Source organism: Aythya ferina (assembly GCF_964211825.1).
Source record: "Aythya ferina genome assembly, chromosome: 11".
Taxonomy (NCBI): domain Eukaryota; kingdom Metazoa; phylum Chordata; class Aves; order Anseriformes; family Anatidae; genus Aythya; species Aythya ferina.
This window is the reverse complement of record NC_140307.1, coordinates 13,402,052-13,427,105: the sequence shown is the minus strand read 5'-3', so window position 1 is coordinate 13,427,105 and position 25,054 is coordinate 13,402,052. Positions and strand designations below refer to the sequence as shown.

The window sequence follows — 25,054 nt, the reverse complement described above, 5'->3', positions numbered from 1 at the left end:
ACCAATTTCAGCAATGACAAGAGCTGTTACAGGTACAGCAATCCCAAAGGGAGGCATAGCAGCACGAGAACTCAGCATTGTCTGACAGCAAACGGTGTCCCTGTGTTACACCCCATCCCCCTGAAACACCCCACCACCAACCAGGTGGCCCAGCCACTACCTCGTGGATTGATGATATCCATCTGAACACAAATTCCTTCACCTTTCCACTTGCACCTAGACAGCACATTGCTGTCCTGTGGCACTGAGCTGACTCCGACCTCTCATTTTAGAAGACAAATGGGAAGAGGAGCCACTCTACATCTCTGCTGTACAAAAATCCCACACTCAATACTAACCATGACTTCCCCCAAAAGACAGCTTGCGCTGCTTTTGGCACAGCAAGAAGTGTGACCCACTTAACTTTTCATCATTAAAAAAACAAAGTCAATTTAAACAGAGATTTTACAGATTTTCCTCTTGGAAAAACCTTGGAGAAACCTTGCCCATACTTTCTGCATCCTTAGCCCTGTCCCAGGTGCCATTTTTCAAGGCAAACCTAAAGGTCCATATGGATTTTCCAGGAAGCTGATTTGTTCAGATGACTGACAGTAGGTGTCTGGTAAGCCTGCAAGCAACGTGCACAAACTATCTCAGCTGCTTCTCTTTCTGTCTTCAGTGCAAGGAGTTCACCTTTCACACTGGCTATGAGGTGCTTGTGCAGCGACTGTTGGATGGGAGGAAGATGTGCAAAGATGTGGAGGATTTACTCAAGCAGAGGTAAGAAAATTGGAGTGGGAAAAAAAGAAACAAAAAAAGTGAATAGCTTTCATTTTGTCTCCTGTTTTGCATCTGGAAAGGCATAGTAAGCAGTTTCCAAATTCAATAATGATCCTAGTTTACACAGAAAAACCTGTTTGTGTTGAATCCTAAAGTGGTCACAACAGCTGAGTCAGGGACCACGCAGTCACCTGAACCAATGGTGACCCATTTCTGGTCCCTGTACTCCTCAGGGCTGTTTACACAGATCTGAGTATAAAGTAATTTCAGGCAAAGAAACAAAACAAACGAGAATTTGATGCTTGTTATACCTTATGAAGGAGGAGACAGAAGGTGAGTGATGGAAGTGAGCAATGAGAGCGATTATCAACATCCTAAAACCAGATGACTTAGCACAGCTTTTTGCCATGCCTTTTTTTCTAGCCTTTTTTACATGATTTGGAAAGGCAGACAATCAACGGAAGCCTGAAAGATACAAGGAGAGAAGAGAGGGGTGAAAAAATCAGAAATCCAGAGCTCCACTAAGGCTCGGGTGGTTACGGGTCCATAATCATATGGTAGCAGAGACATCCCAACAAGAAGCATTACTAAGTTTACCCTTTCAGTGGGGAACAAATGACTTGCATTTTTTTTTTTTTTTTTTTTTTTTTTTTAAAGAGAGTGCTGCAGCCACATGTAGCACTTCAGTTTCCTGTAACTAACGGGAACGGGCCACCCTTCAAATACAGACAAAGCTACATATGATGCTATCAGAGCCCCTTCCTAAGCTTTCAGAACTGCCCACATAATTCACACATCTCACCACACTTTGAGTAACAATGTCGTAGTTTATCTCCATCCCCTATGTGCCTCCAAGGTGCCCTCAACAACAGCTATGGACAGCTAACACTTTTGTGGGTGTGAAAATACTTATTACACAGCTGCTCTGACTGCTTTGGTATTCATTTTTGTACTTCTGACTTAGAAAAAAAAATCTGAAATTTTGGTTCTGTTTTAAAGTGGCTGAGTTTCAACAGTTGCAACATGCAGCATGAGGCACATACTCACGCATGATCTATAAGAAAGTCCCCACACTATGAATTATATACCCAGCAGGTGATAGTAGAGCAGTTCATCACAGAACTGTCTCCTTATGAATATCACTCTGCCTTCATCGATCACAGCCTCCTTTTTCCTCTCACGCTGCCCCCATCTTGTTTTTGGGTTTTGGGTTACTTTTCTAAAGGCTTCTTTTCAAGCACTGGGACTTTCACAGGGATGCGAGCTGCCAGACTGAAAGCTCATTATTTCAGACGATGAAGAGTCTCCCATCAAAATCCAAAGCTATCTGAATTGCTTTTCTTGATCACATGTGGAAGCATATTTTATTGCCATGTGTCACAGAGTCCTGAAGTCACATCACTCTGATGGTGGCTTAGCTCTGTTTAAAATAGCTCCTTTGTGACTCATAACTTACCGAGATGAGAGTTGTATTGCAGGCTTTGGGCAGACTGCACTGCAGCGTGCATCTGAGGCTATACAGAGCCGCACTTCTGCTCAAAGCCTATCGGAGGGTTTTCTGAGAGCTGCGGGACAAGGTTCTTTCTGTTTGTGGTGGAGGCAGAAAGGGCTTTCCACAAAGGAAGAAAAAAAAATCAAAAAACCGTGTAGAGTCATTTTGAGCACCTGAAAGCTGCAAGAACAAGTGTTTCCATGAGGTTTTACGCAACCCCAAAACTTCCCAGTGAGCATGCATATGCCCATATGTTTGTATGAGCACGTGTGCTAGGGGAGGAGGAAGAGGACAAGAGACAGGGCACTAAATACAGAAAGAAGGTGTTATTTGTAGCTTATTCTTGGAACTTTGTCCTCAAATCATTCACAGGAATGATGTAGGAGGAGGACAAAGCGTGGGATGAATCCCTGTTCCTAGAGGCTGCCTATGTCAGGGATTTGATGCCAGAATTTCAACAAGGAGCCCTGCAGCAGGTGCCCCAAGTCCTGACAACAGCTACTCTGGCTACCCTCACCCTTTATCAGCTTTCTAACCAGATCTTTTGCTCCCAAGTACCCCTGCCTGATCCAGAGGAGGGCTGAAGAGCTTGGGGAGTGAGAAAGAGGTCGTAGATTAGATTTACATTAGATTTAAAGCACAAAATATGTTCCAGCTGTTGGCTGCTGCAGGGAAACCTAGAAGCTGTGTGCAAGAGTGCCAGAAAATGGGAAAGGCAGCACACCAAGATGTGAGAAGATGGTGTCAGCCTCCTGCCAAACGCTGCTGACCCGGGCTAGTCCGGTCCCACACATGAAGTTTCAGGAACACTTAACGCAAGAGTTTTGAGAGACGGGAGCTGGCCGTTCTCTTTTCCCTTAATATACTCTGTACAAAGCCAGTTGCAAACCTGCAAGTGGGATTTCACCAGAGCCACCAGTCCAGCTGGCCACAGTGCGAGGTGCTCACTGCCATCACACGCAGAGGGACAGGAGAACGGGGAGCCAGATACTGTCAGACAGAAGTGTGCCCAAACTGCTGCCCTGTGGCGGCACTGAAACTTGTGTTAGCACACCATAGTCTAGTCAAAGCCGCGAGGATGAACAGTTGTTGTCCCTCATTTCTTCCACAAGTAGTTCACCCCAAAAATTTTAGAGTTAATTTAGAGAAATTAAAGAAATTCTGTTTCTTGTGTTTCGTACCTCAGCTGCAAAGGTAGAGTTGCACAGGAAGAGTTTTGTAAACTTTATGCTGGTTCCACTAGGAGACACTGAGAAAGTTTTTCTTTTAACAGAGCGCAAGCAGAAGAGAGATATGGGAAAGAGCTGGTTCAAATTGCCCGAAAAGCAGGAGGACAAACAGAAATCAAGTAAGCAATTCTTCTATTTTTGGTACAAATGTAAGCATTTTGGAAGCAATGTCAGACGCCTGCTTTGCTTATGAATGGGGTCATAAGCTGCTCACTTCAGCACTTCAAGGTGCTGAAGAAAATGGGGGACACCAGGGTCCTTCAAAGCAAGACTCAGAAAATCTCTCTTTGGGAATTGCCAGCAGGTCTGTACTGAGAAAATTCTTAATTTCAGCACTGCTAACAATGTCTAATATTTGCTTCCAAGAGCAAACTGAGTGATGGGGAACAAGGAAAAGGAAGATGTTGGTAAATGTTTCAGATGCTGGCTTGGCTAACCCTAACGCTAACCTCATAGAGACTGACAGAATAAACCCAAAGCACAAAGACACCAAAAATTACCCTCTGCAGCAGGAAAAATGCTTAGCTTAGGAATACAATCTTTAAAACTCTTTCAAGGGATTTTACCTGAGACAAATCAATACAGCTACTGAAATACACTAAAATGACATGTTTTTCTCTGTCTCCAGTACTACTATTTTAGATCATGTATAGATTGTGTTGGGAGAGGAAGATATATGTTGGCACATAATTTAACTTAACAAACACTGCTGATAAACTGCTACTATTATTGATGGTAGCAGCAGTAATGAGACATTTGGTCATTACTGTAACAAGTAATAACACAGGAATAAAGTGGAAGAGGATGAATATTTGGGGTCATAGAAGACATGACTGAAAGAGACCTTAGCTCATTTCTTAATCGCCCTCTCCTTTTTACATCTATTTATTGCTTTCTTTTGCTATAAGCATGGTTTCCTGCTCATATTTCACTGTAAAATTTGACCCCAAATCTTCGGACCATCATGACATGCAAGTGCCAGGCAATCACCTGTAGCACTTGCCACTGACTTGGTAGCACATCCAGGCTGATGGGGAACTGGTGCATTAATCCAAGTGCTGGTAGTGGAGAGAGCTCCGGGGCTCACTCCAGAGCACATGCAAACCTCTCTGTTTCCCTCATTACTCCGTCTCCACCTTACCCTTGAACAACACATTACAGTATCACAGAGGCATAAGGAGAGGTATAAAAAGGTACAAAGAGACACCTTACTGGTGTCTCAGTACAGAGACTTAATCAGAGAAAAGGAAATTAAAATAACAGGTTAAGGATAGATGGCTTCTTTCCAAAGCAGATGATAATATTAGCAATTGGGGATTACCAAAAGGCTCCACCTAAATTTCCTTACTGGCAATTCAGAGCAGGTAGAGCAAACACGTTCAGAAACAGAGAGCTTTGGCTGCTCTTCTGTGACTTAGTGGATAACTCACAGGTCTGACTTTTCCTAAGGGATTCTAATGGCTTGATTTAGAGGCAGAGGCAAGCCCCAGGGCTGGGATATGGATCCGTGTTCTCCTGAAGTTAGAGGAAGTTTGGAACCAAGCCCAGCTCCAGTTTGATCCAGCAATTTTATAGCTTGGCATAGAAAGAAGGCTGAATATACCAACAAGGCATGTTACAGAGCTGATTTACTGTGTTTCCATAAATGCATGCCTGGCCTGGGTAGGGACTAGCACTGCAGTGATATATATTTTTTATTTTATCAGAGCGAATGTTTCATAGTACTTATTTCTGAAGCACTTTGCTTTCTCTCTTTCAGCATCCCTCTGGTTGTTTAAGGGGTTACACAGATAGGCAGTGAAAGACTTTTGTCCAGAGTACACACTTTAAAATCAGAGAAAAATGAAATCTATTGAGGACTGGAACTATTCATGGATGTGAAGTATTTGGTTTTAATGCCTTGATATTTTTGACCTGGTGTTCAGTTTGTTTCTTTAGATGGCATGCATTGCTGACAGCAGCGCTGCTCCCAGGGTCAGTCCTCCAGAGAGGCTGGAGGCAGGGAACTCACCTTCTGCCCTTAGTAAGAGCTTGAGAGGTTTGTCCTACAAGTAGCGCCCTGTGTTGCACCAAGTGCTTCCTCTTTTTAGGGTTCCCTATTATTTGATAGCACAGTGAATACTAGTAGTATCACAAATACCTGACAGGAAGTATTACAGATATCTGAATGGGGCTATTCACATCTTTGAATGTATCTTTGGGTAGCAGTATTTCTCAAATGAAGTCTAACTAAGGTGTTGTGCAGGTATGGATACCTAAAACTTGCATTCAGCAATCACCAGGAAAAAAAAAACAGCTTCCTCTTCCTTTTTTTTTTTTTCTTCTCAGAATTTTACAGAACTCCCTATGCCATGCTATATATCACTGAGGAGCAAGAATTATTATTTTTAGATCACTTGCTTATTTCCTTGATAATGCAAAATTATCCTCTAGTCTGAATTTCAGTCACCTTTTAAGTATCTCAGTTGCTAAAGCTTTCTGTCACTTCTCCAGGAAGTCATTTCACATTCCAGTAGTTCTCATTATCAGGAAGGTGGCTGCCTGCCTTTTAAAAGGTTGATAAAAAGAAAGAAGACAACTACTGATAAACTTTCAGTGCCAGAGAACTCCCAGAAAACCTTAAGGGAAACAACCGCAAAGAAAATTAATTCTGCTTAGCACATTATAAACAAACTGCTGAACCTAATGAATTGGCTCCAAAAACCTCCCATCCCTCCAGCAGGTCAAATTGATGCTCTGTAGCAGGTAGGGAAAGCAGCGCATGGCAGAAGCAGCACAAACCTAGGGTGAACAGCTGTCCCTGTCTAGCGGTCCAGGCAAAACATCGGTGGCAAACCCATGCTTTCCTTCACCCCCAGCTTTTGCTTGGCCTGTAGCAAGTTGCTGAATTCATCTGAATGTATAAATAGTTTCTGCTACCTGTCTTTATTTACTGAAATGTACAGATGAAGAAAGGTGCTGCTGACTCAAAAGACGAGTAGTAGGGAATGCTCACGGAAATGCAACAGCAGCGTTGGGACCACTCTCTGTTGCTCTTAGTAAAAACGTAGGTGACAACAGACATTGGGTTTCCACCTGTATACTCTCCAGTGCTTGTTCTTCCACCATCACTACAAAAGTTTGGTATAGAGGAAGGCACAGAATGTGCTGCTGGTAGCCAGGCTGGGTGCCTCAATAGGATGAGGAGATACTGGGGACCTGTCAGCAAGCTCCTGATGAGGGAACTGACCCCTCCAGCCCCAGCCCCAGTAGTGCTTGGCAGAGACAACTATGGTCCAAAACTGTAGGGGGACACTTTACTACTGCTGATACTCAGTAGTGAAACATCTGAATCTGGGAAAAGGTCTGCCTGCACAGTCCTTGGCACTAGAAATATGAGGAAGGCACTTTGACCTGAGAGCTAGCAGGGCATGAGTTTTCAGCGCTGCTTACCAGAGATGCAGTTTGCTGCAGTAGGTTCCTCACTGGTCCTTTTCTAACTGCTATAGGAAATGGCTAAGTTTAGCCTACAGCTAGAGAAAATTTTCCTACAAAGCAAGACAGGGAGATGAGGAACAACTTTTTTTTTTTTTTTTTTTTTTTTTTTAAATTAAAAAAGCAAAGGCAGGACTTCTAAAAGCAGTTGATGCTGGTTACCATGGGCACGGCAAACAAACACTGCAGATATCATCTCAAGAAGTAAAAGTTCCCTGAAAGTGCTGCCTAAAAGCCAAAACACACATCCATTCAGCCTAGTTTAAGCAATTTTGGGCATTCTGTCTTCTTGCCCTTGCTTCAGGCACTGCAGCTGATAGAAATTATTTCCGACAGGGAAGAGAGATATCCCCTTTTGGCACGTGGCACAGACCTAACTCAGCAATTGCTGGAAGCCTTGGGAAGTTCACTCTCAAACACAGAAGGAGACATACACTTAAACACAAGTTCCATACTGCAAGAAGGGTCACGCATGCTCAGACCAAAATCTGTTCAGCCTAATATCCCGTCCCTGGCACCAGGTCTGTGTGGAAGGGCAGAACAGACCAAGCATATGAGAGTTTCTCCTAAGCAATCTGACCTTAACAACTGGTGGTTCAGGGGCTGCCAAACCAGCAGCAGCTTTATATTGAATAGCCCCCAGCAGAGTTTTCTTGGGCCTTGATCTTATTTGAAATCCTGAAACGTTTTAGCATCCACTGAATCTCCTAGCAAAGCAACGCACTTGCCTGTTACATGTAGAAGTGCCTTTTTTGTTGTTCATTTCTAACCTGCCTCACCACACTTGCCACATTAGCTGAGACATCACAACAGAGGCAGGTTAGCATCCTTTTGGCAAGGTTTCTCAAGGTGTGCCTGCAGTGGTAAGCTGCAGTCCCCCTGCTTTTTGGTCTTACACACACACTGAGCTCCATAACACCATCGAACACCTGGAAAAGGCTGGCTGCTTCTTTCAAGGCAATCACCCGGCTGTCCCAGCGCAGCTGTGAATGAGCACTGTATGTGGAAATATGGGAAGCTGGGGAGTCTTAGGGAAAGTGCTGGGAGGAGAACAGCTATCTGAAGGGAGCGTCCCTCCCTTCAAATAGCAGTGCAGACGTAACTCTGGGGTGGGTCAGACCTAGGGAGGGACAGGGCAGAACCTGAGGAGTGGGCATGGCGTGAGGATTGCAGCAGTCAAAGTAGGAGGATGGACACTGCCCAGAAACAGACCTCTGGAGCTCACCTACCAGAAGTCAGGGTTAATGGGTATCTTAAAATATAAAGTAGAAATGAAGACATTTAAGTTTAAAGCTCTGATAACCCACTTTTTTTTTTTTAGTTTATATATTGAAATTTCATAGTCTCTAATTATCCAAGAAATTATGAAAATGATGATTACAAAGTTATAGCTGTATATTCTTGGCAAAGCACAGGTTATGCTGATTTCCAACAGGGGAGAGGGAACTACATATTATGAAGTTTAAACTGCTGTATCTTTTTATAGCCTCCATATTCTGCATTGCACACATGGGAAAGGATGCACAGGGAGTGAGGATTTTCAGCTGAGTTACAAAATGAGAAAAAATTTGCAAGTGTTTACTGGTAGCACTCCCAGTAACAGATGATTCTCTTCAGAGCTCCTACCTTTCAGAGGAAACACCTTTCAGGCTGCAAGGTGACTAGGAATTTCCATGCAGTAGCTTTGGGCAACTCTTCAGCAGAATATGAAAAAAGTATACCACAGAGCCCAGTTTTCAGACACATCTTCTGCTTCAGCCGAAACAGAGCCTCTGGGATCTCAGCTCTTCTGTAAAGTAACCGATGTAAACATGCGGTAGCTGGTTGAATCTGCCTCATCTGACAACTGCTGTTTTTGTCATTTGTCCTGCTTGTCTCTTCTTGTGTATATGATTTCCTATGTTTTTCCTTCCTTCTTTTCCACTAACATCTCCTTCAGACCTTGAGAAAGGGCAGTTCTTTCAAACCTGTGCCTGCTCTGCCCTTCTCCACAATGCCTGAAACAGAACATTTCAGCAAGCATGGGGTGAGGGCACCTGTAACAAAATGCCAAACTTCTGCTTCCTGTGTATAAATATAGCATGTCTGCCACATAATATACACAATCCTCTGTATTATTCACACAAAGCAAACATTTTTAAACTGAGGCTAAAAACCTTTTGGAAGGTCACATTCTTCCATGGTTAAATATTTTCCACTCAAAAGTTCTGAACCTGCACAGAGTTTATACACTCACACTCTCATATCCTGAACTTTCAGGATGCTATGAAAATAGATCCAAGCATGTGCTTGAAAGAAGTGTGCCTCTGCTCAGTTGTTAAGCCCAATCTAGACATGCGCTCTAGCGATGAGGACGGGCATTTTTGAGCAGGAGATGGGGAAATTCAGTCTTATGTGAGAGGTACATGAATTGTTTCAATTGTTTTACCCATTGATTGGAATGCCATAGGTCATTCTGCAGTCACAAGGGGTCTGTTTGCTCTCTTGTCCCAGCAAAGCCTGGGGAGATTTGTGCGTGCTCCCAGCAACCAGCCCTGAGAATGACGGTATCACCCTGTTCCCATTCAGTCCGGGGCTGCTTCCGCTTCTGACACTTATCTGAAAATATGTAAGTAGCAACAGCAAAAGACGCATGCAGACTCACCACAGCATTAGAGGAACTCTCCACATCTGTGGCTATTTTCATGAAAGACACGGTCCATCCCACCTGACACTGAGCCCAGCCTGCTGCACGCTACAGCCTCCCCTAATGGCTGGCTACTCATGCTGGCGCCTTGCTGCAGCTAACTTGTAAACAGACAAAAACCTGGGCTCCAGCAGACAGAAAGGTGCTGCTCAGGCCTTTTCTCCACCGCAGGTGGTTTAAACATCACACCACAGCTGGTACCTGTACAGAAATCTTTCTAGTCGCACAGGGTGGTTTTGCCTTTCTGCTTGAGGACAAGAAGAAACCATCCTGGCAAGTGATGCTAGATGTGATTCTGGTGTGCAATACTCTGCTATGTGCCTGGCATCAGGCTGGGTAGTGAGGCGTTATCTCCCTGGTTAAAGAGCACAACTTCCCCCTCCACACCCACACTTCCCTCTCCTCCACCCTCCCCAAATCCATCCCTGCAGAGACCACCCAGGTGCACAGTGACCGAGACTTTTGGACTTGTTTCTCCCCACTTTGTTACCGCCACTACACTTCACAGAAAAAGTGTTGGTAATACCACCTTAGGTCTTTCCTACATGGCAGGAGGAAAGACAGATGTTAACCATGGCCTCAGAGGGGGCAGGCAGTGAGTGGGTTTCTGAGGCAGTGGGTGAACAGGACTGCTGGAAAGCGCTCTGCAGGCAGGCTGCATCTGCCAGAGACTTCTCCCAGCTTCAGAAAGAATGTTTAAAACCAAAACAAAACCCAAAAAACAGTAAGAGCAGAGCAGTGTAGATTGGATTGATGTTAAAATGTAAACTGAGCAAAAAGGAAGACTATTTTAGAGGAAGGTGGGGTTATTTTCCACTTCTATTTCACCAAGTAAAGATAAAAAAGAAAGAAAATTTAAAAAGAGCTGTGGTTTTCCGGTTAGAAGAGCTTATGTTTTACTTTCCTGTGTACAAGATGTAGAGGGACTCTATGAATTACTCAATTAAATCAGTCTCTAATTCAGTGAGGAAGAAAAGTACTGAAAAAAAAATGCCCAAGCCAGCAAGCCTACGGTTACAAAAGAGCCATTCACCAGGGTATGTAGTGGCCTCAGCACTGCCACTGAGAGCTCTGCTGAGTGCATCTCTAGTGCCATAAAATTCAGCCTGTGGTGACTCTGAAGAAGGTACCAGAGCCCCATCTGCAGTGCATTTCCTAGCAATCCTGGTGTCACGCAGGGCTGCCCAACACAGTCTTCTCTCCAGCAACAGCGCAGCTCCCTAGCAAAAGCAAGGTCCAAGAGACCAAACAAGGGGAAGCAAATGCTGAGAGCAGCTGGGACAGGTTCAGTTTTAAATGTTGCCACCCATGCTGTTCCAAACCCTGTGCTAAGTTCCCCTCCTGGACTGACTATAAGAAGATTTTGCAGTGAGTGAAATGAATTTATGATCAGACGTGGTGGTTCCCCGCTACTTCTCACACTGCCAAGCGAGGCCCCTCTTCTCAAATACAGGATGCATTTCCTGCCTTGAAAACTGAGGCAAGTTCTGCTGAGAGAAAGAAATCAAACCGAGCTCTCTAACGATGCATTCCGTAAATGCCTATCCTCTTAGAGGAGAGCCACAGGGACCTGCGGTCAGTACCCTAGGGAGATTGGGTTGCCAGGTAAATTTGGGCAAGTCTGCTTTGGAAAGGATTTTGAAACCTACAGAGCTAAAAATGCTGAATAATGAGCTTTACCGCCACATGCTCGCATTCTCTACACCTCTCCTTGGCTGCCCCGTTCCTCTAAAAGCTCTGTTAGTCTCCTTCTACCAATCCACTTGGAAAAACAAACACTGAAAAGTGCATATTTTACAAGAGCAGTTCAGTTCTGCTGTGCTCGAGTCAGAGGATACTACAGTACCAATATCTCAGCCACTAGATGGCAAAAATCACCAGAGGTTGCTGCGGAATGGCTGTCAAAATAGCTCTATCTGTTCCCCATTTTTCCAGGTTCAGGTTTAATCCTGTCTGCACCTGAAATTCATTTTGACAAATGTAATCTTTAAATGTCCAAGGGGGAGCCTTAACAAACAAGCACAGCAAATTCGTGTCCAACCCTATTTCACTGAGACGTTCGCAAGGGGCTGCATTGTAAAGATGCCCAAAGGTGTCTTGTCCTTAGCTGGGGTGGTTCAAGTTTTCCTGAACAGGCATGGAAACACCAGCTATAAGGAAGTAAAAAAAAAAAAAAAAAAAAAAAAAAAAAAAAAAAAAAGAGAGAGAGAGAGAGAGGAGAGGGGGAACTGTAGTTTTCCTTGAATTATTTTCAGCCTCAGGTTTTCTAATTTGGCTAGAGAAAAAAACAACAACAAAATAAATTACTACCGCAATGCCAAGCAGCACAATATACTGTGAGGATAAAGCACTGTGTAGAAGTGTTCCTAAGAGCAAGACACCCTCACTTTGGTTGCTTTGGAGTCAAACTCTCACCAATCTTATTAGAGAGTCACACCCCACAGAAGAAAGAGGCAGTAGGTACTGTATATACAAGGGTACCGACTGAATTCAAACTCTTACGTATGTCTGCTACATGGGATGCTTCCAGGAAACTCTCCAAAGTGCTGACATTATATATTTCACTGGCATAATCTGAGCATCTAGCAGCAGAGAAAAACTTATCTGTAGGATTGCTGCTGCTGCAGCCAGCACATCCCTGCAGCCCAGAAAGCATAGAGGAATACCTGAAGGATCTGTGGGTCGAGATTTGATTTACTTGTCCTCCCCCCTACATAAGCTAGCACAACAACATGGTTGCTACTCCAAGCACCATAGGGATGAAGGATCTGATTCACTGATTTCAGAACATTATTATAAAAATGGGGAAGGAAATGGCTTAAATCTATTTCTGTCTTCTTAGGGACTGTGGCCTTGCCCTAACCAGCAGCTAAGGAACTGCCTGCGCAGATCTTTTATGCCAGGAGCAAAAGGCCAGAGCTTTCTGAAATAGCAACTAAAGACCATGTGGGGGCAAATGGGTGTCCCCAGCTCATAGCCAGGTGCGTTATTATACCAGAAAATCAGCAAAACCACCTTACAGAAAGCCAGCAAAAATGAGAGAAGCTTCCTGTATGGCTTATCATGATCTACTCTGGTAGCTCTGATGTCTGGAAAACAAAATAAGCAGCAAAATGCTTTTGTCCTGGATATGTATTGATAATGATTTTTTTTTTTTCAGTATCCATTACAGCAGCTTTTTCAGCCTTGCCATAATTCAAATCACCAATATCGATGAAAAAATCTCTGAAAAACAGATTAATATGTCACGCAAAAACAGTGTGTGCAATTTGCAAGTGTCCTCTGTTTTTAAAATGTCAGTATTTACCTATTTCTAGCATGAAGTTGCTAGCATACTTCCCACATCCCATTGGACAGTCTGTAATAAAAAAATTAAAAAAAAAAGGAAAAATATACTTATGGAATAAAATTAGCTTAAGTTTTCAAAATAATCCTTTAGAACTTTTAGCAGGGGAAAAGCTAACTCAGCTACTGATATTCAACTTGGTTTTTGATTTCAAGTTTTTAATTAAATGAGCTGTAATTAATCATGTTTTTTTTTTTTTTTTTTTTTTTTTTTTTTTCATTGTGTTGTGAAAATTTAGTTTCCATCAAAGTTTCCACTCCAGACTCACTTTGTGTGAACAAGGGTACAGAAGGAAAGGTGACTGAACCTTCAAAATGACTGAATATTGTGAGGATGATAATCTGCCACCAAAAAAAAATTAGTTTACCATAGTTATTTCCTTGAAAAGATACTGAAAGAGTCCAACAGGTAGATGAATGCTCATGGTTTCTGGCTGAAAGCCTTTTCCTTATATTTCCATGGACAGATACGAAGCTAGATTTGGAAGCACATTGCAGGGCAGCTATCACTGAGGACAGACCCAGTCTTTCCCATCCTCTGTGCACTTTTCTTCTGCCTGGTAATGTGGTCTTGCTACTTGGACAACCAGCTTTGATTAGGAAACAGATGTCCAGCCTAAATTAACACAGGGCAATTAGGACCCTTCACGTATCTCCTAAGCCTCCTGGAACACCCAGGAGATGCAGGATTTCCTTCCCCATCTGCAGTCACACATGGCTGAGGAGTGATCTGCATCCTCTTCTGGGCTCTCCCAGTAGCCAGGCTTCAGCCAAGGAGATTTTGGAGGCTTCTCCCCTGGCCTCCAGTCTGGGGCAGCTGGGCACACTCTGGAGAGCCCAGAACTCTTTCCCTCCTTGCCTCTGAAAAACCTCAAAATCACCACACCCACTGTCTTGGCTTCTGTGTATGCAAATGTCCTTCCAGCCTGCAAACTCGGAGCTAGAGCTGATTAAGTTGAAAAGGCCCCTTACAGACTGTGCTCTTTCCTCTCCTGTCACCTCTATACTGGTCTTTCTGCTGCTTTCTGAAAGGACTCTGGTTCACCAAAAACCAGGACATCAGGTGAACTACCATTACCCCTTCACGTCCTCCTGCAACTCCCCACTGCAGGACCGCTCTCCCCGACGCACTGGTCCACCGGAGGAGCAGTGCCAGTTTCTGGTCACCTCCACGCTGTATATCACAGCCTGAGGCCTCATTTTACAGCACGGGTTATTCATGTTGTGCTTCTGGGATGCTGGGAGCCCCTGTGAGCAACAGTCTCACAGCTCTCAGCGCCTCGTGTCCTTCCAAGGACGGCGAGCTGCACCACACGGGGGTGCTAGGAAAGCGCAGGACGGAGATGCTGCACAGCGGAGCTGCTCCGGCTTCAAGGGTGACCAAGGAGGAAAAATTTGCTGGTGCTGCATTCAACACAGAAGGCGGGGCTGGCTTCTCTCTACCCTTCGGGCTAGTGCTCTGAAACCCAATTTCTCTTGACCATCTTTATTTCACTCAGTTGACTTGCATCCGTTGGCAACGTGCAAGAACAGAGAAATGTCTGTTAGCGCTCAGTTACAAATACAGATTAAAAAAGAGGGTGCACATAAGGAGCACTGCAATTCTTTGCTTCATGGAGCATTTTATTGCGTTTCCTAGTGCTAACAGATTGATGCTATTGTGTCTCTTAGCATGGTCAATTTTTATCACAGGACTATTAAGAGCTTTTTTTCTGGGTGGATCTTTTTGAGGGAAAATTTTTCCTCTAGATTCACAATCCATCCTTCGAAACCTATGTTAACAAAGCACACTTGTTTTTGTCTCACAGCACACTGAAGGCAGCATTTGAGAGGCTTAAGCAACGTAAGTATTTACATCTTTCTTTCTGACCTGGGTTAAGACAGACACATGATTGTGTTTGCCCTCTCTGGGGTCTTTCTTTCTCTTCCCCCTCACACTTCTAACGTTTCTGTCCCTGTCCATAGTGGGGAGAGTGGAGGGAAAGGGCACTCATTAGAGTCCTTCTCCAAGGCTGGGCATCAAATCCAATCTCTGGAGGCACAGAAAACTGCTTGTTCCTCAAACTGGTCCTACCTGGATCAAATCACATAACATTAGCCCTGTTCCCACCTCTACAAACCACTAACATCAAAACAGCGTGCTTGCTTACTGTGCCCAAGGCCAAGCTAAAACCTTTCACTCAGGAAGGGCACCACCACCATAGCCAATAGGACCGTGCACCTGTGTACTGGCACCTGTGTTTGGGATAACAACACCCTTAGAAAAGCAGCTGGTAAATTAAGGTATTCTTAGAGCTTGGGTGGGGGCATTCAACAGGCTCCAGGGAGACCTTACAGTGGTCTTTCAGTATCAAAAAGGGGCCTACAAAAAGTTGGAGAGGGACTCTACCAGGGAGTGTATGGACAGGACAAGGGGTAATGGTTTTAAACTAAAAAAGGGTAGATTTAGATTAGATATAAGGAAGAAATTCTTTACTCTGAGGGCAGTGAGGAACTGGGGCACTGGCACAGGCTGCCCAGAGAAGCTGTGGCTGCCCCATCCCTGGATGCATTTAAGGCCAGGCTAGATGGGGCTTTGGGCAGCCTGGGCTGGTGGGAGGTGTCCCTGCCCATGGCAGCGGGGTGGAAGTAGGTGATCTTTAAGGTCCCTTCCAACCCAAACCATTCTGTGAGTCTATAAGTTTTGGAAAATGCAGGGCTCCATTTCAGAGCCACCAAAGCTGACAAATGCAGAGATGTTAACCAGCCACTTCCAAGAGCATCAGCCAGGTGGCCTGAAATTCAGTCCACCTTAGCTGGCCCTTGAAAATCCTCAGCTTGCAACCACCTCTGATGATGTTTGTGCAAGGCTGAAGGCAAATGGAATATCCAGTGCCATAGAAGAGGGAAAGGCAGACTCCAGGGGAATGATGGGCATCAGTTCCCTCCTTCCCTCACCCCACAACACCTATGGCTGGGGTAAATGGGGCTGTGAAGAAACTCAGCCAGCCTCTGCATTTGCCAAGGCTGCTCTGAGTGGGTGCTCCAGTTCTGCAGCAAGCTGTCGTGCCCATGTATGTGCAGGCACTGAGAGGACCTGCAATAAGCCCTGTTCAGGTTGTGTGAATCCTCAGCAATGTCAGGCTCCCTGTGTTTCTGCGTGCACTTTTTTTTTTTTTTTTTAAGGCTGCTTTGCTCGTGGCAAATTGTACAGAGTCCACATCTCAGAAATATCTCCTGAAAAACGTGACTTTACATTTAAAGACCTTACCGCTGACTGCATATGAATTCTGATCTGCTTTAGAAATTGAAAGCGTTGGAAACTCTCACATCCAGCTGGCAGTCATGCTGAAGGATGAACTGAAAGGAATAGAGGAGTTCCGAGAAAGACAGAAGGAGCAAAGAAAAAAGGTGAGGAATCAGCAAGACTTGGAACCATGTTGGGTCAGCGGGCCATACTGATGACCTGCCTCCAGCCATAGGCTGGGAATAGTGCAAAAGATGATAAAATGTGCCCAGCGTGTCCTGTTCACTCCATGTACTAGACTGTGGAGGAACAACTTTCTGAGCCCAGCTACAAGTTAAGTAATGCTCTGAACTCAGGAAACAGAAGCTTTAGTCACTTCCACCGTCTCTGTGTAACTGCAGATACTATTCTTATCCCCATAAGAACTTAATCCCTTCTTTCCTCTTTTTATACCTGCACTAAGTACATTGCTATGGCATGATCCTGCATGATCTCTAACATGCACTAAAATAAAAGGATAACACAAACATCTAAAATCATAAATGATCATAATTAATCATTTATGATCATAAATGATTATAAAATCATTTTAAATTCATAAAATGAATGTTATGCTGAATGCAGCACACATGCTGAATTACAGATACTATGAATAGCATCTAGCTGATGTTATATAATAAAAATCAGAGCATATTTAAGGCTATTTCATCCTCTAGGGTCTTATTCAGCTCCAAGTCACTTGAAAAAGTAGCTCTTCACAGAGACAAGTGGTCACTCTTACTCCTCTGGTTCCACAGGCTTGAAGACAAAGAGCTGACAGTCACTTAACACTGAAAACAATGACTTAAGGAGCACTAAAAATCAAATATGCAGTCCTTTGCCAATTTCAAACAAATGAAAATATATATGGGCAGTGTTCAATGCAGCAAAACTCGTATCTACAACCCAGACACACAGGAACTTGGAGCAGCACAGAACTGAATATGAGAGTGGGTAAAACCAGCTCTGCTTCTGACTGTGCTGCTACTGAGCTCTGAAGTTCACAACAATCCGATAAAGCAAATTACGCATGCAAATACAGACAGCGTGCACCTCGGTCATCTGCATTCCTCTCTCACACCCACACTTCACTACTGGGATCCACAAAGAGAGAGCCTCTCTTTCCTGTTGAAAACAATAAGCCTGTTACTCAAATGGGAACTGTTATAGGGGCCTGGGGAAAAGGTAAAATCTCCTTTGGAGTCTCAGGACCCCATTGCAAGCTGTTCTCTCTGTCTAGCATTGGCTGTGAGGAAGCCAACATCAGACATGCTAGAAGGTGTCAGTATTTGTGGTGATCTCACAAAACGCTATTTAGTGTTTGTGCTGGCTCTGCTGTAGCTGCTTTCAGGACTGTGCTGTTCAGCCTGATGTCAAGCAAGCCTCTGGGTGGCCCTGGAGGGAGTTTTGCTTGAGCAGAATGTAAAGATCAAAGGACCAGAAGTCCCACTGAAGAAACCCAGCCCCTGCCAAATAGGAGCATATCTCACTGTTGCACATGGCAGGGCACACCACAATTAAAGCCATAAAAGAAAATTCAGCACTGTCTTCCCAGTGTTGACCAGATTATGTCATGGAAATCATATTGCAGAGAGCAAAAATTTGCCAGAAGCAACTGAATATAAATTACAGAGAAACTGTTTGAGTTCAAAATGGACACGTACCCTTGCTCACATGGGTGAGACATTGGTTTGTTGTGCAAAGACACGAGATCAAGCTCTTGAGCCAGCAGATGAACTCTGCTAGCAGAGCTGATGGGCACTGTGACTAGGTGTTATGCTTAATCTCCTTAAGGGAAAAAAAAAAAAAAGAAAAGAGGCAGAAAATGAAGACCTACATCCTATGCTATTAATGGAAACCACTGAGGCAGAATTATCTTGGATTTTTTTTTTTTTTTTTAAACCTGATACTGATGCTCCCTGTGTCACTTAGAAACCTGTCAGTTATAAAAGCAGAGTGAGGTAATCTTCCCCACAGGCCTGTGGCTCATAGGAAGACTCTGACAATGACTTTCCAAGAAAGAAATGCTCACTCCTGTGTGTTTCTTACAGTACGAGTCTGCAATGGAGCGCATGCAAAAGAACAAGTTGTCCCACTATAAGAAAACAATGGAGGTAAGCAAGGAGCTCCTGTGCTGGTATCTCTGCAAACCAGCTCCAGTCATAGACAGGGTGAAATCTGTATCACGTGCACCTCCCTGTGAAGAAAAGTCAAGAATGCGTGTGTGAATGTAATTGTGTAAGAGCACAAGTGTGTGTGAGAGAGAAAGAGAATGTGATTCCTGCCAGGAGGAGAAAGCTAATCTTCCCTGCCAAATGCTCTGAAGAGTCCAAAACAGACACTCAGAAAGGAATTAAGTTAAATTCAAACAGGATTTGACTCTTTCTAGGTGAAAATACTTATAGGAGAAAATGTAATTCCCCAGTCGGTGTAAATAGCATTTTAAAAAAAGTGAGGGAGTCTTACAAACAGAAGGTAACCTCTCCATATGGAAGTCTCGCAGGTACAGGAACTGCAGCCTGCTGGGTTTGGTTTCCAGGGGGCAATTGCCTCTAAGGAAAAATCGTTGCAGACCTATTGGTGCTACAGCTGGAAGGGTACTGACAACTTGCATTTAAATATGGCTGTTGTACCAAATGAAGCTCTAAGAGAGCTCTTTTGGAGAAAATAAGGATTTACTTGGCTTCCGAGTACTCCCTTGGGACTGTTACCTGTGTGGGGCCAGCTCTGCCTCACAGCTTGGAGCAGCAGGCAAGACACCCATTGGCCACCCGATGCTCCAAGTCACCCTGTGGAAATGACAGCCTGTTCCCACCCGTACCCTGGGGAGCTTGTGCTCTAACCTGGGCTCCGTGCTGTAGCTCAGGCAGCTGCCTGATGCACCAACCTTGCTAGCACCGCCTGCACACCCGTGTGGAGCAGCCACGGCAGGAGATCACCTCTGCAGGGAACTGGCTGAGGCTGTACAGAGAGAACAATTTCAGGGCTGTAAGAAGAGGGCCTGATTTATGCTGCTAGCATAAATCTGACTTTTCCATTCTATTTTTAATAAGCACCTCTTTATGGTGTCACAGAGAGTTTCCTCCTTTGTCCAAGCCTGGGCACTGATTTCTTCCCCAGCATGCAAAAGAGAAAGTACCTTGAACGTCAAGTTGGAAACAACCCAGCTCTGTTCCCTACCCTCACATATGATTTCATTTCAACACAGTCAAAGAAGACGTACGAACAGAAGTGCAAGGAGGCGGATGAGGCCGAGCAGTCCTTTGAACGGACAAGTGCTTCAGGCAACCAGAAGCAAACAGAAAAGGTACCTTTGATGGCAGACCTTTGGGGTGATGCCTAAAAGGGAGAAAGCTGGGGATTTCTTTTTCAAGGTTCAACAGACCACAGTTGAACAATTCATTCCACAGGGTGCCAGGTGTTGCTTTCCTTCTAATTAACCCATTAGAATCAAAATTAAAATGAAGCACCTTCCCAAGGAGACCTTCCTTCACCTTCTTCAGTAGGGCTTGGTAACCCTGATCTTGTCCTGTGATAGATCAGGGGTTTTAAAAAGGCAGGGGAGGAACTGAGTTATCTAATTAATTTTATTTATCCCAGGCTATGATTTAATTGCTTCATGAGTTCTGAAAGCAAACTGAATGAGATTTTTCTCCAAAATTATTCATAAAAAAAAAAAAAAAAAAGAAGAAGCAAGTCAGAAGTATGTCACACAGTTTAGTTTTGCCTTTTGGTCGCTTACATTTAGTAGGCATAGTATCTTACATTAAAACACATCTATTTCATAACATTTTTCTTCTTATGGTTAGTTTAATTCCAAGTAAATTTACAAACTCAAAAATAAATCATTGGAAATTAAGGCACTGCAGTCCTTCATGGCATCGTCTGATACTTGTAGCTGTCAATTTGCTAACTTTTAATGGGAATGTTTCACAGCAGAACAGATGGAGAAAACAAAATAAACGAACTCCCTTTGGCTCAATAAAATCAGTGCAGTGTAAGCAAAAAGGATCAAAAATCATCTCAAGGAGTGGGGAGATGGAGACTAAAATCGGCATCAGAAATTGACATTTTATTTCTAGCATTCCCTTATCTTTGATGAACAAAACCTTCCAGCTTAGCCATAAAGAGCGGACAAAACCCTGGCCCTACTGAAATTATGCCAGAGCTCTTAGCAACCTCGATGGCATCAAAATCTGACCCAGCTCCTTTCGTGCAGAAGAATCCCAGGGTGCTTCATTGCCATTATTTCCACACACATGCCAGCACATTTGAAATGCACAGGGGCATCTCACAAGAAACGTTGGCTGTTTAATTCTGCTCAGCACTTGCAAACAGTTTGGGTCAGGACAAAAATAAGAATGAAGCTTATGTTCCCAGCCTACTACACATTTTCCAACCAGCTGTGATGAGGAATACGGTCATGAGAACCCCTACCTGAGCATTGTCTTGAAGGGCAGAAAGGGAGAATGTGTTATACTGATGTCTAGAGCTGTGCTTTAATGTACTGTCTTCACCATCTGTGCAGAAAGACCTGGGAGAACAGAGCTGTCAATAATATCTGTATTTTCATTTGTTTAAAAGCTGAAGATTAAAAAAAAAAAAAACAAACTGCTTAGAGTGAATTTAGAGTGAATTTTGCTTTTAGATTTCTGAGTTGTTATGGGAAACAGCCTGGCATTTGCAAAGTGTTTCAAAGGCTGTGGTTTTTTTCATATGTATATTATATGAGGAGCTTGGGAGATGGAGATTTTTAACTGCCATTTTTTCCTGCTTGTAAGTATCTATTAGAAGAGCATGCTGGACATCATAAAACAGCAACTTGGCCAGCAGACACAAGCTTCAGGCTGGGTCATGCTGGCACTGAGCTCCTATAGCAGGCATCCCTGAATGGACTGGTATAAATTGCCAGTTTTCCCCTGAAGCCTGTAACTTACAACTACATCTGTGAAATTTTGGTCCTTTCTTCTGCATAATCCATGTTCAACAGAACAGGTGGTTGGACTTGATGATCTTTAAGGTCTTTTCCAACTTAAATGATTCTGTGATCCTGAAGGCAGAACAGCCAAGAAGTATTTGTACTTTGAACTTTACCTTATGAGGGGAAGGGGAGGAGGCAGCAAAACATTGGGCTAGGAGCAAAAAACCACAGCAATTAATTTGGGGTGTTTCTTTCTCTTCCTGTTTCAGAGTCAGAACAAAGCCAAGCAATGCAGAGATGCAGCAAATGAAGCAGGTGATACTCTATTTGTCACAGAACTATTTTTTTTCTCAGCAAAAATCTACCAGCACACTGATTTTGATAGAGCACCACCCGAACCACCCAAGCTAGCCCTGTTTGAAGTCAGGTTTTGTGAAGTCACCTACCCAAAGACTAATGGGCAAGCTTCTAAACAACAGCAAACCTGAGAGACATTTACTTTCACTTGTGGACATGCAAATCTCATGCTGTCATTAAAGGTTTTATAGAAGACCTTCTGTAAGGACTTCACCCAGGAAAGAAAAGCTCTTCTTTAAGCAAGTTTGAAAGCACAACGACACTCAAATTGCCCCAAACCAACCCAAAACAGATAGAGAGGCCCCAGGTTCCCTGTACACGAGCACGGTAGCTTGACTACGTTCTTCAGCCAGAAACACAGTACGTGTCCAAAAGGATGTGGCCAGAAACACCTGAGCCGGCGCATGAGATCAGACTTGTCACTCACTGCTCGTGTAGAAGCTTGCAGTAAATCACAGGCTCTACCTGACCTGCCCAGCAGGGAAAGAGCCTAAGGACAGTCAGTGCCTAGGTACGACCCAGGTTCTTGATCTCTCATTTGCACCGTCCCCGCTGTAAACTTTACAGATGATCTGCAAACCATGCATAGAATCCTTAGTGTAGCATAAAGTTGCAAAGAAAAAAAAATGTCTATCTCCTTGCTGCCCACCAGTTTTAAGCTCATGTAGTCTTGTGATATACTTTAAGGCTGTGGTTTGACAAAGTAAACATGGCAAAAGCCACAGCAAAATCCTAATGGGAGAAAAAAGAGAAAGATGGTATCATTTTTTTTTTTTCCCCTAACTGTTGGGTTTCTATTATGTGTGTCTGTATTTACAGAGAACGTGTACAAACAGAACATTGAACAGCTGGATAAGGTCAGGACAGAGTGGGAGCAGGAACATATCAAAACCTGCGAGGTAAACATTGACTTTTGCAGCAATATATTTGTGTTCTCTTTATTTTATCCTAGTTACAGTTATCGGTCTAAGACTTGAGATATTGTCCCAAGGGTTTTGCTGTTTGCTATACACCAAGTCTCAGCGTAAGAAATGTCTTTGCAAGAATGCTGCAAAACCTAAAGTAGATTTAGACATAATTGCTGGCTGTCTCACTTGCTTATGTGCCCTTTGCTTGCTCAGCATAAGTAAGTAAATATACAGGAGGGAAACAACTGCAGAGGAGCAGTATTTGAACTGGTACAACCCAGTTGCAAGCTTTTCTTGCCTGTTTTCAACTACATTACTTAAGAACCCACTAACTTTAAGGATGGTTCTCTATCACAGCCAAGATAAGACTGTTTCTTGAATAACTGCTTTGTGACAGAATGTAATTCCAGTAGAAGATGAACAGGAATATATGAAAATTCAGTTTTAGCTTAAAAGATACATTCCAAAATGGAGACAAAAAGAATTACATTAATCCATGTTGTGGTTTAAATTACATTAATCCATGTTGTGGTTTAACCCTGCTGGCAGCTGAGCACCACAAAGCCCTTTACTCACCCTCCCCCCTCTCTCTCTGGGATGGGGAGAGAATCAGGAAAATGAAGCCTGTGGGTTGAGATAGAAACAGCTTATTAGGACATAATAATAATAACAGTAATTATAATAGTCCTACTAATAATAATGTGTACAAAACAAGTGATGCACAATGCAATTGCTCAGCACTCGCTGACCGATGCCCAGCCTATCCCTGAGCACCCTGACTAGCCACCCCTATATATTGCTCAGCATGACCCCATGTGGTATGGAATACCCCTTTGGCCAGTTTGGGTCAGCTGTCCTGGCTCTGTCCCCTCCCAGCTCCTGCTGTACCCCCAGCCTGGCTGCTGGCAGGACAGAGCGAGAAGCTGAAAAGTCCTTGGCTTAGTGTAAGCAGTGCTCTGCAACAATTAAAACATCAGTGTGTTAGCAACATTCTTCTCATCCTAAATCCAAAACATAGCACCCTACCAGCTACTTGGAGGAAAATTAATTCTATCCTAGCTGAAACCAGGACAATCCATTAGAAGCAAAGGAAACATTCTTTTTAGGTAACGTCTATCAGGACGTTTTCAGAATAGCTTCTCACTGTAATGCAGGACACGTTTGAGGGTTTGTTCTCCTCCCCCCCTCCCTTTTTTTAAAAAATAAAATAAATAAATTAAAAAAAAAAAATATATATATATATACACATATATCCCAAGTTCAATGGAGATTGAAAGTAAAATTTTCTTGTCAAGCTAAAAAATAATATATTGTAGCATTCTGAGAGCAAACATATCTAAGCTGCTCAGAATCCTTATTTTGCATAGCATGTTATATCCACCTGCTTTTTCTCTGTGCCTTGGAGTAATCTTCCAACTGAAAGGTGGTGGCTGGGGGAGAAGTCTCTGTTTCCAGTGTGCCGAGGATGGACATAGAGATTTGCATTTGGTTCGTAAGTTTTGCACAATTTATAGGAACTGGTTAACATCCAAATCAGCCACACATTTGGTCATAACAATCCTTCAAATTCATTTGTCTGTCTGCTAAACTATGTTTTTGCTATGTTTACTTGCTTCAGGCTTTATTCCCACATAAAATAAAATGCCAGGAGAATAGGTTTCCTGTTCTCCATTTCCTCTTAAATACTACCTGTCTGGGAGCACTAGAAAGTCCCATGGCTGGCACAGCAGACATTCCATGGAAATTCTGCCAAGCCTTAATTTTCCCAAGATGCACATTCTCCCCTTCTCAAAAAGCCAACAAACAAGCAAAACATCCCACAACCTGGAACACTTCATTTCTCCCACATGGCCAAAGCCTTCATAGCCCACAGGGCTTGTGGCCTGCCCACCGCCTAGTTCAAACAGCCGGTCATGAAGGAAAGGCATTTTTAATCCCTTCTTTAAACAGTGCTTGTAGGTTGAACTGGCAGATTTCTTGAGACCTATTGAAGTACTAACGAGTACAAAAAGGCAGCTGAAGATCCCAAACTTCTGACTGCACAGCAGGGAGGAATCTGGAAGCACTCAGGTTGCTGAGGTCTGTAGCTAAGCACTAGGCATCCACAGCCTAAAAGCCTGCCTAGCAAGTGGAAGCACGGGGACAACCTTTATCACAGGGCTGTGCCATCTTCCCTGGCATGAGAAGCCCTGTTCCAGAAGCAGTCTGTTACACAGGCTGGCAGGGCACGAGGGATAAGTCTAATACAACACCCCAATTTGCAAAGGGCTTGACAACCCTGAGCCACTGCACTTCTCTTTGCTGAGCTGCATTTCCTGACCGGACACCATGTACCTGGAAAACTCCCAGCTCGCTCTCTGCTATTTCAACAGCCCTCCAGGGGCTATGTCTGTAGGCTTTTTATTCTGCGTGGACACTGAACTGCTCCTTCACTACCCTTCTGGTTCTCTTTAAAAGCTACTTCTCTCAGAAACTGGTCCCAGCACCAGCTGAGTCTCCCTTGCTTGAATCCTGACTTTTTTTTTTTTTTTAATCTGATAAGATATTCAATGGCAGGCAGCTCACCCAACTGAATGTTCTGCTGAATATTGTATACATTTATGGTGTTCTGGACATAA

At 43.7% G+C, this 25,054-nt stretch overlaps 2 protein-coding genes across 2 annotated transcripts in view; one reads left to right on the top strand and one right to left on the bottom strand.

The window, feature by feature from the left end:
- Positions 1 to 25,054, bottom strand: part of SCAPER (S-phase cyclin A associated protein in the ER) — a 241,245-nt gene that overhangs the window by 201,348 nt on the left and 14,843 nt on the right. The window lies entirely within an intron of this gene.
- Positions 1 to 25,054, top strand: part of PSTPIP1 (proline-serine-threonine phosphatase interacting protein 1) — a 54,473-nt gene that overhangs the window by 16,782 nt on the left and 12,637 nt on the right. The window contains exons 2-9 of the mRNA XM_084532004.1: positions 659 to 759; positions 3,525 to 3,599; positions 14,794 to 14,828; positions 16,269 to 16,375; positions 18,302 to 18,364; positions 19,459 to 19,557; positions 21,441 to 21,486; positions 22,348 to 22,427. Of these exons, the coding sequence (XP_084388130.1) occupies positions 659 to 759; positions 3,525 to 3,599; positions 14,794 to 14,828; positions 16,269 to 16,375; positions 18,302 to 18,364; positions 19,459 to 19,557; positions 21,441 to 21,486; positions 22,348 to 22,427 (606 nt within the window). The remainder of the gene's footprint in view (positions 1 to 658; positions 760 to 3,524; positions 3,600 to 14,793; positions 14,829 to 16,268; positions 16,376 to 18,301; positions 18,365 to 19,458; positions 19,558 to 21,440; positions 21,487 to 22,347; positions 22,428 to 25,054) is intronic.